The sequence below is a fragment of the Myxine glutinosa genome, chromosome 14 (assembly GCF_964187855.1).
Source record: "Myxine glutinosa chromosome 14, kmMyxGlut1.1, whole genome shotgun sequence".
Lineage (NCBI taxonomy): Eukaryota > Metazoa > Chordata > Myxini > Myxiniformes > Myxinidae > Myxine > Myxine glutinosa.
The window spans coordinates 82513680-82531790 of NC_136274.1; the positions used below are offsets into that span (position 1 = coordinate 82513680).

At 41.9% G+C, this 18111-nt stretch overlaps 1 protein-coding gene across 8 annotated transcripts in view; it reads right to left on the minus strand.

The window, feature by feature from the left end:
• FILIP1 (filamin A interacting protein 1) overlaps positions 1-18111 on the minus strand; it is a 277856-nt gene that overhangs the window by 105647 nt on the left and 154098 nt on the right. For 7 of the 8 annotated variants that reach the window (XM_068136277.2, XM_078768449.1, XM_078768448.1 and 4 more), the window contains 3 exons: positions 13861-14147; positions 12354-12527; positions 8328-8506 (listed from right to left, as the gene is read on the minus strand). In XM_068136277.2, the coding sequence (XP_067992378.1) occupies positions 8328-8506; positions 12354-12527; positions 13861-14142 (635 nt within the window). In that variant the 5' untranslated portion in view covers positions 14143-14147. Of the gene's footprint in view, positions 1-8327; positions 8507-12353; positions 12528-12680; positions 12791-13860; positions 14148-18111 lie in introns of those variants that run through there. The other variant, XM_068136279.2, reaches the window with a different exon arrangement.

Consider the following 18111-nt stretch of genomic DNA (forward strand, 5'->3'; position numbering starts at 1 on the left):
GGGGTTTATGCGCATGTGCAATGAGCATTTTGGGGCGGATTATGTCATTTCGAAAGTTGCATATTGTCTTGAAGCCAATTCAAGTTCGTCAATTTCACCAGTTTTTACTTTTATACACGAGCGTTCAATTGTCATCATGTACATAAGGTAAATTTGCTGTTAAAACTGCTGAGGTCTTTAGACTCCACATTTTCTTATACGTATAGTATTACTTGTGATTATTTAATTTGATAGTTATTTTAAATACTTTCAATACTAACATTACATTATTCACAGCACTTAGAATAACGCTGAGCGACGCAATCAGGGATGGTGAGAAGGTTGGGGAATGCGTTTGTGGATTAAGGTGGAGCGATTTATTCATAAAATGATGAAGATGATAATGTCCTCAAACAATAAAATGAACACCCCCTAAAATAACAAATTTAACAATTTACCTACAATGCATTAGAAAAGTCCAGATATTAGCTCTCAGGTCAATTTCCTTTTGAAAGAATTTTTTTTAACGAATGAAAAAATATATATGTTAATACGAATCATGCTAAAATTTCCTCTTTAAACAATTTCTTTTCTAGAAATTAAGAAAAATTCTTTTTTGAATACGAATCATGCTAAAAATTTCTTCTTTAAATTTTTTTTTTGAAATGAAGAAAAATTATTTTTTTTAATACAAATCATGCTACAAAAAAAAAAACTTAAATAATTTTTTCCTAGCAATTAAGAAAAATTCTTTTTTCAATGAGTCATGCTAACAATTTCTTCTTTCAAAATATTTTTTCCAGAAATTAAGAAAAATTCTTTTTTAATAAGAATCATGCTAAAATTTCTTCTTTAAATAAGTTTTTCTAGAAATTAAGAGAAACTAGTGCAGACACATTCAAAGTACACTGCTCCCATGTCCAATAAATAAATAACTCCCTCCAGTGCGGCATTGCCGGGGCGCCCGGCGAAACCGCCATGCAGCACCATTGAGATGATATTGGGAGGGAGAGGTGTACAATCATTGATTGATTAATTGCATAATTAAAATTAATAAACGATAGTCAGAAAATAATTTCTTAATCAATTGGATAATAGCATACCAAAATCACCAGTGTTTCATCCGAAGCTGTAACATTTTGAAAATTAATTAAATAAGTCATAAATCGAAAAAATAAATAAATAATTGATTAATCAATAAATAATAAATCGATTAATTGATGTATCAATAAAGAAAAAAATACCCTTTATAGCCAAATAACTTGGTCACTGTTGTGTCAAAATATCAGCTTCCTTGCTCAAAACGTGCCTGAGATAATTCCCAGATGAGAAAAAAAAGAAATGCTCAATAATGAAAAGAAATAAATAATAATGGTAAAATAATAAAATTATTAATCAATTGGCTAATATAATACCTAAACCACCAATGTTTCATCCGAATCGGTAACTTTTAGAAAAGCAATTAATTAGGACATTAATCAAATAATTAATTGATTAATCAATAAATCAAAAATAGCCTTTACAGCCAAATCACTTGGTCATTGGCATGTCCAAATATCATCTTCCTAGCTCAAAAGGTGCCTGAGATAATGCCGAGAAGAGAAAGGAAATAAATAAGTACTTAATTATAAATAAAAAAAATAACCACATTTAGAGGCCATTTTTCCCCGCAAAGCGGGGGTTGGCCTTTTTCGGGGACCGTGGTTGTTGTTGTTTTTTGGTCCCCTTTTTGAAGCAATGTTTTACGGCCGGATGCTCTTCCTGCCGCCAACCCTTTTTGCCGCCTTTTACGACAAGCAGGGAATTACCAGTGAACTGGTACTCAATTAGCCGACCTCGGAAGGATGACAGGCTGAGTCAACCCCCCTGGCGTTAATTCAGCGATCGACCGGGATTCGAACCACAGGATCCTGGGATCCTAAGCTGGCACCCTAGCCGTGAGCCCAACACCAGGGTTCTCTCCGCGTCTTGTCTACCGCTACCCTTAATATATGTTTTGTGTGTCTGTTTGATTTTTTGTGTGATAAATGTTAGCTCTTTCATGAGCCTCGATCCTGTATATTAATTAATGGATAATAATCAAGAAACTAATCAATTAATCGATTAATCAAAAAACAAAAAATAATGTTTTTGCCAAAGTACTTGCTCACTATTGTGCTGAAATTTTAGCTTCGTAACTCAAAGGATGGCTGAGATATTGCCCGGACAAACAAGAAAACAAACAAATGAAAAATCGGTCAGAGACCGAGGACTTGCTGGAATGTACTTTTTTTAATCTGCCATTTTGGATCAAGTTTTTCGGTTTTTCAAAGATGGCGGCAGAACCACGAGACCGATGACGTCATCATTATTTGTTTTCTCAACTAATTTATTCCTGGATTATGCTCAAGAAATTTCATCTTGATCGGATGAAGTTTTGTACTTGTCGAATTATGACGTCATAATGGAGGCACCTATGACATCATTATTAACATATTTTATTCCCCATGGAGAGTTCTTTATAATGAGCCATGTCTCAATTTTTTCTATTCAGCACGTTCGGAGATATAGAGGTGCAAAGTTTTTCGGTTTTCCAAGATGGCGGAAAAACCACGTGACCGATGACGGCATCATCATTGTTTTTCTCCACCAGTTTATGCCGACATGGCACTCAAGAAATTGCATCTTGATTGGATGAAGTTTTGTACTTGTCGAATTATCGAATTATGACATCATAATGGAGGCCTTGGGCCTAGAGAGTTAAAATTGGGCACAGTCTATTCCAGGGCAAGATAAATATGTGTGTAAAGTTTGGCGATTCTATGTGCAACGAAGTAGACGTAGTACTGCGCACAAACAGACAAAGAGACAAACAGACAGACAGACAGACAGACGAACCAACCAACCACCATACTTGCCGGAATCTTTTCCGGCAAGTAACAAACAGACAGACAGATAAACCAACCAACCAACATACTTGCCGGAATATTTTCCGGCAAGTAACAAACAAGAAAACAACCAGAGTGAAAACTGAGTACTCCCTTTCAGCGCGCGTCATCGCCGGGCCACCTTCGGTGCCTGACAATGACGTCATGCAGCGCATGGAGATGGAATAAGAAAGGAGAGGTGTACAATTCTTTTTTTGTAATACGAATGTTTCTTCTTGAAATTTTTTTTTTCTTGAAATTAAGAAAATTTTTTTTTATTTTATTACAAATCATGCCAAAAACACAGTGCATATGATTTTTTGCTTTTTGCATGTGGTCATGTCATTGTGAATGTACAAACAGTGTATCGAGCGCATTGCGGGTTTCAAAAGGCCCTGGAATACCATATGTGTAAATAATATCACTGCAAGCTTTTGTCAGTCAAATATCACCGCTACTAAAACGCAACCTGAAAGGTCATCAACGGTACATGTACATGCACACGCACACACACACACACTACTAGTTATTCACCAAGCCCACAACAATCCATAACACAAAAGCCTATCTGCTGACTGTGTGATTGATTAATGCAAACAAATGATGCAACATGTTCTCAATAAACTTGGATGCAATGGGCGAGCATCTATTACAAAAATGGAAGAGAAATTCATGTTTACGAATGTTAATGCCAAACAGAATAAAATATGGGCCCAGCAGATGAAGAGCAAATCTTTGCCGTGTTGGTGGTCTGTCCTATTCTCAGATGAGTTCAGATTGCAAAAGTTTTCTTCTGGTGGACACAGGGCGTAAAGAAGGCTGACACTGACACTTGTTTTTCATTCTAAAGAATGGAGGATTCATGCTGAAATATACCTTTGCTTCCACCGTTTCTGAAGAAGCAAAAACCGATGACCCAAAATACAGTATATTGATCACAAAAATGTCAAAGGTTTTCATTCGAAAGCTCGCAGCAATTTTCAAGAATAGGTTCGACTCCCTTTTAAGGACAACATCAGCCAAAGGAAACAAGCGATCTGGCCAGAACACCTCGGATGAAACCCATCAAGTGAAAATGATGAAATTATAACTCCAGCTGCTTCTCGATGGTCGATGTCTTTCACAATGCCATTGTTGGCAGGTACGTTCATTTGTTCATATGTGGCATATTAGAGAAGCGTGCAGAACCGTTGGCCATACAGATCCACAGGGCCGACGGCTGGTCTTGCTAACTCCCACCATGTGGAGACTTTGGAATATTTTTATGATTTTGATCTAACGTACTCCTTGTACAGCGTTGGTGCTGCCGAAACAGTTTCTTGGCAAAGGTTATACTGGGTGGTTTGCCTTTGCCTTCCCAGTGTTGTTTGTCCGTGCTCTATCCTTTTAAATGCTAAGCCGCAAGCAAGGAAGCAGCTCGTACCATTTCAAAAAGTCTTTGGAATGACTCCCACAATCAGAGCGGACGGTCTAACCTTTACACCACCGAGTCTGTTTTTTGGAAATATACTGACTGCAAATCAGTATTTGTCCAAAGGAAACACCTGAAAAGGACAATCTTAGCTTAATTCCCCAATAATTCTCCCTCCCCCCCCCCCTTCCCACGCCTCCTCCCCCCAAGCCCTCTCCCTCCCACACATCTCCCTGCTCTCAAATGTTGTGTTTGTGCGCTTCCCCTTCTCTCCCCATCTTGTCTTCCGCTCCCTCTTTTTATATATTTTGTTTGTCTGGTTGATTTGTTTGTGAAGTAAATGTTAGCTCTTTCACGAGCCTCGATTCAGTATTTAAAAAAAAAAAAAAAAAATCCCCATAATCATCCATAATCCTCATAATCATAATCCCCATAATAATAATAATCTCAGCTTTCCCCAATAAATAATCCAATTGATTGCTTTTGCAATGTCCGACTTTTTTTCGTATTTTCTTCTGATTTCTAACTGATGATTTTAAATGAAGTTAATCCCATTAGTGGAGCAGGTCATTTTTACTCGAGTGTGAGTTGGTGGAGGTGCACCTGTCGATCAGTTGATGGGCGTGGTTTGGAAGTGTGAAGATTTTTTACCCATTACGTGGAATGTCCGATTCTCAGCTGAAACACTCATATGTACGAGCTGACGTCACAATGGAACCGATCGCATTACTCTGAGCTATCCCAGCTGTTCTCAGACTGCACGTGTCAAGGAAACTTTGAGCTCATGTAAAATAATATAAACTGTGAAAAGAAACCCAAATGATCTTTGTGATATATATTTTTTTACATTTCCGCTCGATCCGGCAGGGGATGCAATGATAACTCGTGCAGTCGAGACATTCGCAGATCAACGTCTCATGATGGGCTGGTCAGTACAAGATTCATGAATACCACAGTCAGTGAGGTTTGTGTAACTACTTGGTGCTCTCGATCTGCTATACAAACTAATCCAGACTATATCCCCCCACTTCCCGTGCCTCCTCCCCCCAAGCCCTCTCCCTCCCACAGATCTCCCAATGTCCCTGCTCTCAAATGTTGTGTTTGTGTGCTTCCCCCTCTCCCCCCCCCCCCCCATCTTTTCTCCCGCTCCCTTTATCTTATGTTTTATGTGTCAGTTTGTCTTTTTGTGATTAATGTTAGCTCTTACACGAGCCTCGATCTTGTAAACAAAAAAAAACAACAAAAAAAAGATTTTTCCAATACATTCAGAACAGCCTCCTCTCCTTGATTGCGATCAACCATTGCGTAAAATGAAATTGCTCTGACGCGCCCTCTGCTGGTACAACACTGGAGCTTATTATCACCTGCAACAAATTCTGAGAAAACTTGGTTTCAACCAAATATTTTGCTTTCCTCAAGTTGTCATGGCCTGGTTCTTACGCCCCGTGTTTACCGTTACATAAGTACGCTAACTTGGAACTATACCTTCACATATCCATACAAGATAACTTCCTACCAAAGTAATAAATAGTCAACACAGTAAATGTAAACTAATCATGTGATCTGGGTCAAATAACAAGTAAAATGTGACGTGACTGTGACACAAGCAAGATAAAGGTAAAAACTAGGTCAAAGTACCATTGGCTGTAGTGATATTAAGGAACTACTTTCGTATGCCTGCTCGGTGCGCATGAAAGCATGTCCTGGATATACGGTTTGCGCTCTTGCTGTATACCAATGGTGACGTGTAGTAAACCACTCAGACTCTAATCTGCCATTGTCCACGAATATTACATTCGCCTCCACTTGTATCACTTCAGCGGCAACAATTTTGCTTTTGGCAAAGACGTCCTCATGATCACACAGGAAAATAGGCAACAATTTGCTTTTGGCAAAGACTTCCTCATGATCACACAATAAAATAGGCAACAATTTCATTTTGGCAAAGACTTCCTTATGATCACACAAGAAAATAGGCAACAATTTCATTTTGGCAAAGACTTCCTTATGATCACACAAGAAAATAAATAAGTCAGTTCAAGATGTTAGGGTTAGGGTAAACCAGCTTAAACAACAACTCGTAAATCAAAACAGAACTACTGCACACTAAATTATAGTTTCTACAAAATGAAACCCAAAATGATATGACCAGTATAACTTGTCACATCCTTCAAGTTTAAAGGTTATTTTGATATGGTAATGGTTATTACCTCCGCCACCAAAGGTGGATGGACATTACACTAAATGACCAAAAGTATGTGGACACCCAAACATCGAACATCTCATTCCAAAATCATGGGCATTAATATGGAGTTGGTCCTCCCTTTGCTGCTATAACAACCTCCACTCTTCTGGGAGGCTTTCCACGAGATGTTGGAACATTTCTGCGGGGAATTGTTTCCATTCGGCCACAAGAGCATTAGTGAGGTCGGGCACTGATGTTGAGCGATTAGGCCTGACTCGCTTTCAGCATTCCAATTCATCCCAAAGGTGTTCGATGGGGTTGAGGTCAGGGCTCTGTGCCGGCCAGTCAAGTTCTTCCACACCGATCTCGACAAACCATTTCTGTATGGACCTCGCTTTGTGCATGGGGGCATTGCCATGCTGAAACAGGAAAGGGCCTTCCCCAAACTGTTGCCACAAAGTTGGAAGCACACAATCGTCTAGAATGTCATTGTATGCTGTAGCGTTAAGATTTCCCTTCACTGGAAATAAGAGACCTAGGCCGAACCATGAAAAACAGCCCCAGACCATTATTCCTCCTCCATAAAACTTTACAGTTGGCACTATGCATTCGGGCAGGTAGCGTTCTCCTGGCATCCGCCAAACCCAAATTCGTCCGCCGTACTGCCAGATGGTGAAGTGTGATTCATCACCCCAGAGAACGTGTTTCCACTGTTCCAGAGTCCAATGGTGGTGAGCTTTACACCACTCCAGCCGATGCTTGGCATTGCACATGGTGATCTTAGGCTTGTGTGCGGCTGCTCGGCCATGGAAGCCCATTTCATGAAGTTCCCGGTTGTGCTGACGTTGCTTCCAGAGGCAGTTTGGAACTCGGTAGTGAGTGATGCAACCGAGGAGAGACGATTTTTACTCGCTGCATGCTTCAGCACTCGGCATCCCGTTCTGTGAGCTTGTGTGGCCTATTACTTCGCGGCTGAGCTGTTGTTGCTCCTAGATGTTTCCACTTCACAATAACAGCACTTACAGTTGACCGGGGCAGCTCTACAAGGGCAGAAATTTGACGAACTGACTTGTTGGAATGGTGGCATCCTATGACGGTGCTACATTGAATGTCACTGAGCTCTTCAGTACCGCCCATTCTACTGCCAATGTTTGTCGATGGAGATTGCATGGCTGTGTGCTTGATTACATATACCACCTGTTAGCAATGGGTGTGGCTGAAACAGCCGAATTCACTAATTAGAAGGGGTGTCCGCATATTTTTGGTCATGTAGTGTATGTTTTCACCCTTGTCTTTCTGTCTGTCTGTTTGTTTGTCCGTTTGTTTGTGAACAAGATATCTCAAAAAGTTGTGGACGGATTTGGACGAAATTTGGCAGAGATGTAACGTATATGACAAGGACTAAAATGATTAGATTTTAGTAAAGATGCAGATTCGGATCCGGCTACTATAATTTTTAAGCGATTCTTCACCATTGGAAGATAGGGCCAAAAACTATACATAGCAGGATATCTCGAAAAGTTGAGGACGGATTTGGACGAAACTTGTTGGGCAGGTTGTGTGTGTGACAAGGAAGAATCGATTCAATTTTGGTGAAGATTCAGATCCGGATCCAGCTAGTAGAATGTTAAAGTGATTCTTCACCATTGAGTGATCTGGCCAAAAACGAGCGGTAGATCAGGGTATGAAAGACTGGACCTATGGTGATTCCTGTGATTGATTTTGATTAAATGTGATTCTGTATTTTCATTTTCTGGTCTCCTCTGAGATATAAAAGGTAAGCTGCTCACCAGGCTCTCTACTGCTCTCTACTGAGTGCCGTTGTAGTTTTTATAGGTAGACTTGCCTTTCTCTCTCGTGCTCAAGGAGCTGCGTGAAGTCGTCGCTCTTGTCCATGTAGTCGCTGTGCTTCCGTCGCTCATCCTCCAGGTCGCGCAACGTGCGCCGGTTGCTTTGCTCGGCGAAGAGAAGCTGGTCAAGCATCGTCCGGTGGGTTTGTCGGTGTTTTTCAGACAGACGCTCCAACTGTGGATAAATATGTGGGGCAAAGCAGGAAGCTGTTTAGAGATGTGCAAAGAAGATGCAGAATCATTTTTTGTTTGGAAACAAAATCAAGGCCTAGTCAGAGTTAAGAGCCAAGTCACAGAGGGCAACAAGGTGGCATAAGGACGGTGGGATAGTGGGATCACAGTTGAATACAATCAAGGGAATGTGCTAGCAGGGTTAAGTATGGTTATTGAGGGTAAAACGATTGTGGGTAAGGATGGCTTGAGATGGTGGTGTGCTTACTAGTCGAGGCCCATGAGGGAAGAGTGCAATTGAACAGGATTAGAGAGACTAAGACCAGGTTGATTGGGCTGGATGATTGCATGTGTCTGCGTAACTCGTCCTGAGCTTTTGAGAAAATAGTCATTGTAGGACGAGACAAAAACACATTATACACCTGCTTGTGTTCAAAATATTACATCCGCCACTGAAGGTGAGCAGAGGTTGTCTTTTCACCCCTGTTTGTTCATCTGTCTGTTTGGCTGTGAATAGGATATCTCAAAAGGTTGTGGGCATTAATATGGAAATTATGGAGTTGGATTATGGAGTTTTGGATTCAGACAAAACTTCGTGGACAGGATGGGTGTGTGACAACGAAGAATTGATTCGATTTTGGTGGAGATGCGGATCTGGGTACAAGAATTGAAAAAGATAAGTGATTCTTCACCATTGAGTGATGGTGGTGTATTATCACCTCTACTGTTCAGTCTGTACAGCAATGGATGTGCGGCCCTCAAAGAAATGTGTAACTTTATTAGGTACACGGACGATACCGCCATTGTCAGCTGTCTTTCCGATCAATCGTTCTTTGTATCTTTACCTCAATGAGATTGGCACATTCAATAAGTGATATGGGGCTTTTTGTCTCATTGAATGTGTGAAAGCTAGAGATTATTTTGGATTTTAGAAAAGATCACAATCATCAGCCAGTCACCATAAATGGTGATGAGGTGGAAATTATTGACAAATTTAAATACCTGGGCCCTATTATTGATAACAAGCCAAATTTTGATTAAAATACTGATGCTGTGTCCAAGAAATCAATGCACAGAATGTATCTGCTCAGGAAGATGAATTCATTTGGCGTTCGCTCAGCATGTGATGCGGATGTTGACTAATTCCTTTCTGATCAGTGTTTTGTCGTTTAATTTATTTTCCTGGTATATTTATCGACATGTGTGGAATACGTCACGACCGAGAAAGGTCATTACTATGGCATTTAAAGCAGGCGGACCTTCAACCAGTCTGGAGTCTATTTGCGAGCTTTGAAAAGGAAGCCGATGTATGTTTGTACTGATGAAAATCACTTCTTGGACGGACTTTTTGAAATCCATGGATGTACCAATAAAAGTCACTTCTTGAACGGACTTTTTGAAATCCATGGATGTACCAATAAAAGTCACTTCTGAACGGACTTTTTGAAATCCATGGATGTACCAATAAAAGTCACTTCTTGAACGGACTTTTTGAAATCCATAGATGTACCAATAAAAATCACTTCTTGAACAGACTTTTTGAAATACATGGATGTACCAATGAAAGTCACTTCTTGAAAGGACTTTTTGAAATTCATGGATGTACCAATAAAAGTTACTTCCGAACGGACTTTTTGAAATACATAGATGTACCAATAAAAGTCACTTCTTGAACGGACTTTTTGAAATGCATGGATGTACCAATAAAAGTCAATTCTGAATGGACTTTTTGAAATCCATGGATGTACCAATAAAAGTGACTTCTTGAACGGACTTTTTGAAATACATGGATGTACCAATAAAGGTCACTTCTTGAATGGACTTCTTGAAATAGATGGATGTACCAATAAAAGTCACTTCTTGAACGGACTTTTTGAAATCCATGGATGTACCAATAAAAGTGACTTCTTGAACGGACTTTTTGAAATACATGGATGTACCAATAAAAGTGACTTCTTGAACGGACTTTTTGAAATACATGGATGTACCAATGAAAATCACTTCTTGAACTGACTTTTTGAAATCCATGGATGTACCAATAAAATCACTTCTGAGATGGACTTTTTAAAAAAACTGCCATCAGTTTGACGCTTCCGGTCTGCGCTTATTAAGAAGAACATTTTGAAAAAGTCATTTGTACCATGTGCAATTCAAGTGTTAAATTTTAGCTCTTTCACGAGCTCTTTCACGAGTTTTCACGTTTAGCTCTTTCACGAGCCTCGATCTTATATACAACAAAAAAAAATAAAAAAATTCTTACCCATTTTGCTGTTTCGTCCATCTTCTACATTTTATCTGTTATTCTTATTATTTTGATGTTTTATGTTTCTAAATGATGTTTTGAACTTATGTTGTCACGGAACAGGAATTTCCATTCATGGATAATAAAGATTAATTATTAGCTTCAGTTAAAGGGAAGATGTTAGAAAAGTTAATTATTGATTAGATGGGGAACCATTTATATAAATATAAACTACACCATTCGCTGAGATAGACCTTATCATGCTCTCAATCCATCGGATCACACACACAACACACCGTTTCTATGTACAGCTCGAATTTATTGGGAGCTCACACAAAACACACCGAGTCCATGGGAATCAGAGAGCGAAGAGGAAGAAGATGTGAGCGACCAAGGCACAACCGAGCATGCACGTGACAACGTCAGATGACGTCACGTTTTAAACAGTAAAACAACAACCAATACTGCCGCTAATTAAAGGCAGTCAGCAAAGTTTATTTTTATTTTTTATTTTATTTTTTTTTGTATACTGAATCGAGGCTCGTGAAAGAGCTAACATTTATTTCACAAACAAATCAACCAGACAAACAAAATATACAAAAAGAGGGAGCGGAAGACAAGATGGGGAGAGAAGGGGAAGCACACAACCACAACATTTGAGAGCAGGGAGAAGAGTGGGAGGGAGAGGGCTTGGGGGCAGGAGGCGTGGGAAGGGGGGGGGGGGGTGGGAGAAGTATAAAACACAAGGGGACCGAAATTAGCGGGGGTAGAAAAGATCAAGGTTTTGGATGGGGGAGGATAAGAGATGGTGGTGAACAGCTGTTTTAAAGACCTGGAGGGTGGAGTGGGATTGAAGAGAGTGAGGGAGTTTGTTCCAGAGGCGGGAGAAAAGAGGAATGAAGGAGTGAAGGTGAGCAGAAAGTCTTGATTTTGGCAGTTTAACCATAAGAGGGTTGCAGGCAGATCTTGTGCGACCTGTAGGAATATTTGGGGGACAGAGCCCAGAGAGGGCTGGGGGGGCAAGGCCAGAGAGGAGTCGGTGGATTGGAGTTACGAAAGGGAGGCCATTTTTAACAAATTTATTGGAGTTCTATGTAGCAGCTTCTGGTTTGGTGGGTGATGGAAGTGCATTGGATGCATTTCTAGACCTTCAGAAGGTATTTGCTAAAGTAATGAGTGGCTGGTAGAACATCTCACTGGATACCAAACTGCCTTTGTGTTGGGAAAAAAGGGTGGCTGTGGTGTGGATAGTGCACAGGCATGATGGGCCAAATGGCCTCCTCCAGTGTCCAAGTTCCTTGTACATCCTTATACCAGAAAAGGAAAATTTACATCATGGTGTAATAAAACAAAATTTAGGTAAATAAATGAAGAAAAAAAAACCAATGGAAAGCAAATAATTATTTTTATCAACATATACCATCCATGTCAACGTAGTCGGCACAATGAGCAAGGGCAAGAAATATTTAAAAGAAAAGAAAAACCATGTGGTTGAATTGCTAACAGCATTTTGCCACATCATGCAAATTTAAGTGCAAGGTTAAAACTTCATTTAAAAATCTGTTAATGACAGCATTGATATGTGACTGTGGAAAGTGTGGTCGAATACCTCAACCGTCGCTGGTTCATACACGTCTTCTTGCACACCTCCATCCCGGCAATGCAAGGCTCCTCGCAATGCTGCCCGGAGAGGCTTCACCGGTAAACCAACTCCATAACGCCTCTCCAAAGTCTTGGAATTCACCTTCTCCGCACTCAGGACTGCCAAGGCCTCGTCCCTCGCCTGCTGGGCAAAATCGAGATGTATCAGATATAGCTATAGTCACTGCAGGGATGATTTACTCACATCTCTATATGTGCAAGAATAGTGTGTAAACATTACAATCCACGAACAAAGCGAAATAAAGAGCGAAATAAAGAGCGAATTCAGTCAAACCTGGAGATGAACGGTGGCTTCAATCAATCAGAAGAAAAAAAAACAAAAAACCACCGTTTAGAGGCCATTTTCCCCCGCAAAGCGCGGGTTGGCCTTTTCGGGGACCGTGGTTGTTGTTGTTTTTTGGTCCCCTTTTTGAAGCAATGTTTTACGGCCGGATGCCCTTCCTGCCGCCAACCCTGTTTGTCGCCTTTTACGACAAGCAGGGAATTACCAGTGAACTGGTACTCAATCAGAAGAAGACATCCACCATAATTGGACTGACAAGATGAAGAAGAAGACTGACAGCAACAGCTGTTATTTCGTGCCAGCCTAAAAATCGAGAGCCCTGAAGAAATGTAAATACCAGATCGAGAATCCAAAGGATCACAAATAGAAGGCTTCGAGTAAGTAATCTTGAGCTGATGACTCGGAGTCATTGATCAATTTACTGTGAACAGCTGCGGATGTTTCCAATGACATTGTCACACAGGTGATTCCTCAGTTTGCCTGGAAATGGACATCGCTTTGAAGACTAGGATCAACATGTCGGTTACTCTGTGTGATGGCCGTGTTCAAGGTTCGAATGGAGTAACTGCTGAAAGATGTAGGGAGGAAAAACATCTGGAGTGTGGTCCTGCAGGCTGGAGGATCTGACGCCAGGTGGCATCGGCAAAGTGGAAGAAAATGCAGAGTTGAAGTATAAATTATGCAAATCATTTCCACGTCACTGGAGGATTAAAAACGAAAGTTTTGGTTCCTTCAAATCCGCTTCCTTGAGCTCGGTCGTGCCGTTTTTCGACTCTGCCGAAATCCGAAGTGAATGAGTTAACAAAAAGGCTTTTGTTAAGTTTGTAACACTTGGTCTGGTTTGAAGACCAGGTATTGCTCCTCCTCTTTATTCCTTGTCAACCAATGAAATTGCTCCGGCCTACTATTAAAAGTCACGTTCCCCCGCCGAGTCCTCTGCCCAACCTCTGTCAGTCAGATTGCCCTCAGAAATCACTCTTTGTTGCACAGGCTGTCACATGTCACATGGTGATGTCACATGGTGTCACATAGTGATGTCATAATTGAATTATCAGACAAAGCTGAGAAATCCATTGTGATTGTTGAAAAGGAAAACAAATAGCTGATGAATCCCTGCCAAAGAGAAAGTGGAATTAAAGGAATTCGTATAAAAAGCGCAAGCTCTACATACCTGTACCTCTCCCTCGAGCAGACTCAGTAACCACAACAGTTCTTCCCTGCTGAGCTCTCGGCCACTCTTCGCCTTGCCGTGAATCCGGCCATGGCTTCTCGCTCTCCCCCCATTGTCTCTCTGTCCTTTTCGGCTTCTCCCTTTCTTCACCGCACAATCTGGGGCCTGGCCCTCGGTGCAGCCACCGGTCACTAGGCCTTCGGACACCGGGCTCCCGTCATCGCTTCTGTAGTCACCGCGACTTCCCTCCGACTCCGTTTCCCCGGCTTTACTCCTCATCATGTTACCTGTGAACGTGAAGGTGCGGGTACATCTGACTTCTGGAACTACATATTCATAATTCATCATCTCTTAACCTAACTTTTCATTTCGTGAAGTTTCGTGAAGATCCGTTTAAAATTGTGACCTGTAGGCAGGTATAGGTGAGCGGACAGACAAACAAATACACACACAAACCAGAGTGATCAACATACTTGTCAAAAAAAAAAAAATTTGCCAAGTAAAAAACAGACAGGGGCGAAAGCATAACATCCATCCACCTTCTTTGGCAGAGGTAATGAACAAAGCAACACACAAAAGTTCTTCCAACACCAAAAGAAACCACAAAAGAAGAAGAAGAAGAAGAAGAGGAGGAAGAATAAGAATAAGTAAAGAAGAAGACGACAAAGAAGAAGTAACGGAGGATTCCAAAATTGCTGTGACAAACTTGTGGGTTTTTTTGTTTCTGAACTTTGGTTAAAAACAAGTGTTCCCTCCATCTGGTGAAGAGGGAATGGGTTGTGTCACCTCTGTGGCATTTGGCTTCAAGCAACGAATTTTTGTGGTGACTGCGTGATATAAAGAAGGGACATCATAACAAAAACTGGGCGAGGTTGTGCATGCAACAAATTCAAACAATTGGTTGAAATAAAACACTTTTTTTTTTTGTGTTTTTTATATATATAACAGTGATGCAAGTGTTGCTTCCAATCAGAACATGTGTCAGCCACTTATCAATAACATATTTAACTTAACACGAAACTGGCATGTATGATCAACTTCATTTGCATTTTCTGGGCTGGCAGGATCCCTTGGAGGGATGTGTGCACGCCTTTTGAGCGGTTTAGTTTGAGTTGGAGTCTGGGCCCGGCTATAAACTGCCGCCCTGGCGTTTCATGTTCATCAATGCGTGTGCAAGTCCATCATCGGAAGAAGCACGTTAAGCATCACACCTGCCTCAGACCTGTCTGCCAACCCTGGTTATTGAACGTCAAAGATCACGCAGCGCAAGCGAAGAGGCGAGTTATCACCAGCACTCATATTTATAAGATAAATACATTAAAGGTGGATTATAAAAGAGGGGGGGGGGGGGGGTGGTCAATACTACTCTGGACACTTTTGTGAAGGCACAAAATCCTAAATGTGATTTAATTTACCTCAAATTCTGCTCGATTGGAAAGACCAGAAAAAAGCAAAAAATATCTCCTCTTGATCAATATGAGTGAAATTAAAATCAGCCCAACTTTATTTACATTCTTTGGATTGTCAGACTTCATATTGTCATGTCATGAGCAAACGCCTGGACCACTGGCATGATGGCCCACTGACAATGATGAACCACTGACAATGATAGCCCACTGACAATGATGAACCACTGACATGATAGCCCACTGACAATGATGAACCACCGACATGATGGCCCACTGACAATGACAGCCCACTGACATGATGGCCCACTGACAATGATGAACCACTGACAATGATAGCCCACTGACATGATGGCCCACTGACAATGATGAACCACTGACATGATGGCCCACTGACAATGATGGCCCACTGACAATGATAGCCCACTGACAATGATGGCCCACTGACAATGATGGCCCACTGACATGATAGCCCACTGACAATGATGAACCACTGACAATGATGGCCCACTGACAATGATGGCCCACTGACAATGATAGCCCACTGACAATGATGGCCCACTGACAATGATGGCCCACTGACAATGATGGCCCACTGACAATGATGGCCCACTGACATGATGGCCCACTGACAATGATGGCCCACTTACAATGATGGCCCACTTACAATGATGGCCCACTGACAATGATGGCCCACTTACAATGATGGACCACTGACAATGATGGCCCACTGACAATGATAGCCCACTGACAATGATGGCCCACTGACAATGATGGCCCACTGACAATGATGGCCCACTGACAATGATGGCCCACTGACAATGATGGCCCACTGACATGATGGCCCACTGACAATGATGGACCACTGACAATGATGGACCACTGACATGATGGCCCACTGACAATGATGGCCCACTGACAATGATGGCCCACTGACAATGATGGCCCACTGACATGATGGACCACTGATAATGAGCATCACTTTGGACCCCTGGTCCACATCGCACAAGGATGTTGTTTTACTTGGCCCTGGGAGAATTTAGCTTGGCTATCGAGCATTGCAAACACAACACGCAATGGTCATCTCCTGGGGACAAAGCAATTTGTTGATGGAAGGTCCCAGTATTGGCGGTGGTCTGCGGTGACATAACTACATGAGAGATTGTTCGACACGCGGCTAAAAAGCTGTTGATAAGATAGAAGCTAAAATTCGAGTCCATGATCAATTTTTATTATGTTTACAAAACTGCCTTGTAATAAAGTACATGGTTAATTATATTATGGGTCAGGTGATGCTCGACGGACGACACGAGTAGATTGTAGATAAAGATTGGCTGTGCCTGTGAACATCAATGCTTTACAAGCTGCATATTAAAAATGTCCATGAAATATATTTGACTTCAACAAATGAAACTCTGGTTGCGAAACCAAAGAAAAGTTTAAAAAAGAATAACAAGAACACAGATTGCTGACATCGCGGACACTGTGGGAAGTGAAGTGAATGGTGGGAAGCAAACCTTTTTTTTTTTCTTTTTTTTTGTATACAAGATCGAGGCTCGTGGAAGAGCTAACATTAATCACACAAAAGTCAAACCGACACATAAAACACAAACTAAGGGGAACAGTAGACAAGATGGGGAGAGAGGGGGGAAGGACACAAACACAACATTTGAGAGCAAAGACATCGAGAGAACTGTGGGAGGGAGAGGGCTTGGGGGGAGGTGGGAGAGGTATAAAACATATGGACACTGCAAGCACTTCCAGGAAAGAAATTGGAATTTCGAAAAAGTGTATCTGGTGTGAATTAGCAGGGGTAGAAAAGATCAAGGTTTTGGATGGGGGAAGATAAGAGATGGTGGTGAACAGCTGGTTTAAAAACCTGGAGGGAGGAGTGGGATTGAAGGGAATGGGGGAGTTTGTTCCAGAGGCGGGAGAAAAGGGGAATGAAAGAGTGAAGGTGAGCAGAGAGCCTAGATTTTGGCAGTTTAACCATAAGAGAGTTGCAGGCAGACCTTGTGCGACCTGAAGGAATATTGAGGGGACAGAGCACAGAGAGAGCTGGGGGAGCAAGGCCGGAGAGGAGTCGGTAGAAGACGGAAAGACCACCAACCTGCCTGCGGTGAGTGAGTGAAAGGCCCTCTGAGTTAACTTCATCGCAGGAGATTCTAATGATTCTGAAAGCTTTGGTTTCAACAGCGTGAAGACGAGCTAGGTGTGAGGCAGGAGCACCGGCCCAGAGGGGAGAGCAGTATTCCATTGAGCTGCGGATGAAAGCCTTGTATGTGGTGAGGAGCTCAGGTGTGCCGAGGAAGGACTTCGCACGACGGAGGATGTCCAGGCGGCGACTGGCTTTGGAGGCGAGCTTGGAAATCTGGTTTTCCCAAGAAAGATCATGGCAGATAGTGAGACCCAAAAGCTTGAGCGACAAAACTTCTTGGAGAGGATTATTCAGAAAGTAGATGGGAGGGTTTTCCAGTCGGTCCTTCGGAGAGACATCGTAAGAGTGTGAGATTTGTCAGAATTGAAAGACATGTTCCACTTGTTTGACCAGTCTGTGATTTTGTCCAGGTCTGCAGAGAGTGAGGAGGCTGCAGACTGCGATCTGAGGGATGAGGAATGGAGTGGCAGAGAGTGGAGTCATCAGCAAAGAGATAGAGAGGATTTTCTAGAGAGTCAGAGAGATCATTGATGAAGACCAGAAAAAGCACAGGGCCCAGAACACTGCCTTGGGGAACTCCAGCCTGAACAGGAAGGGGAGATGAGAGAAATCCAATTAGGGCCACACGTTGACTACGACCAGAGAGGAAGTCTGCAAGCCATGCGTGGAGATTTCCATGGATACCAT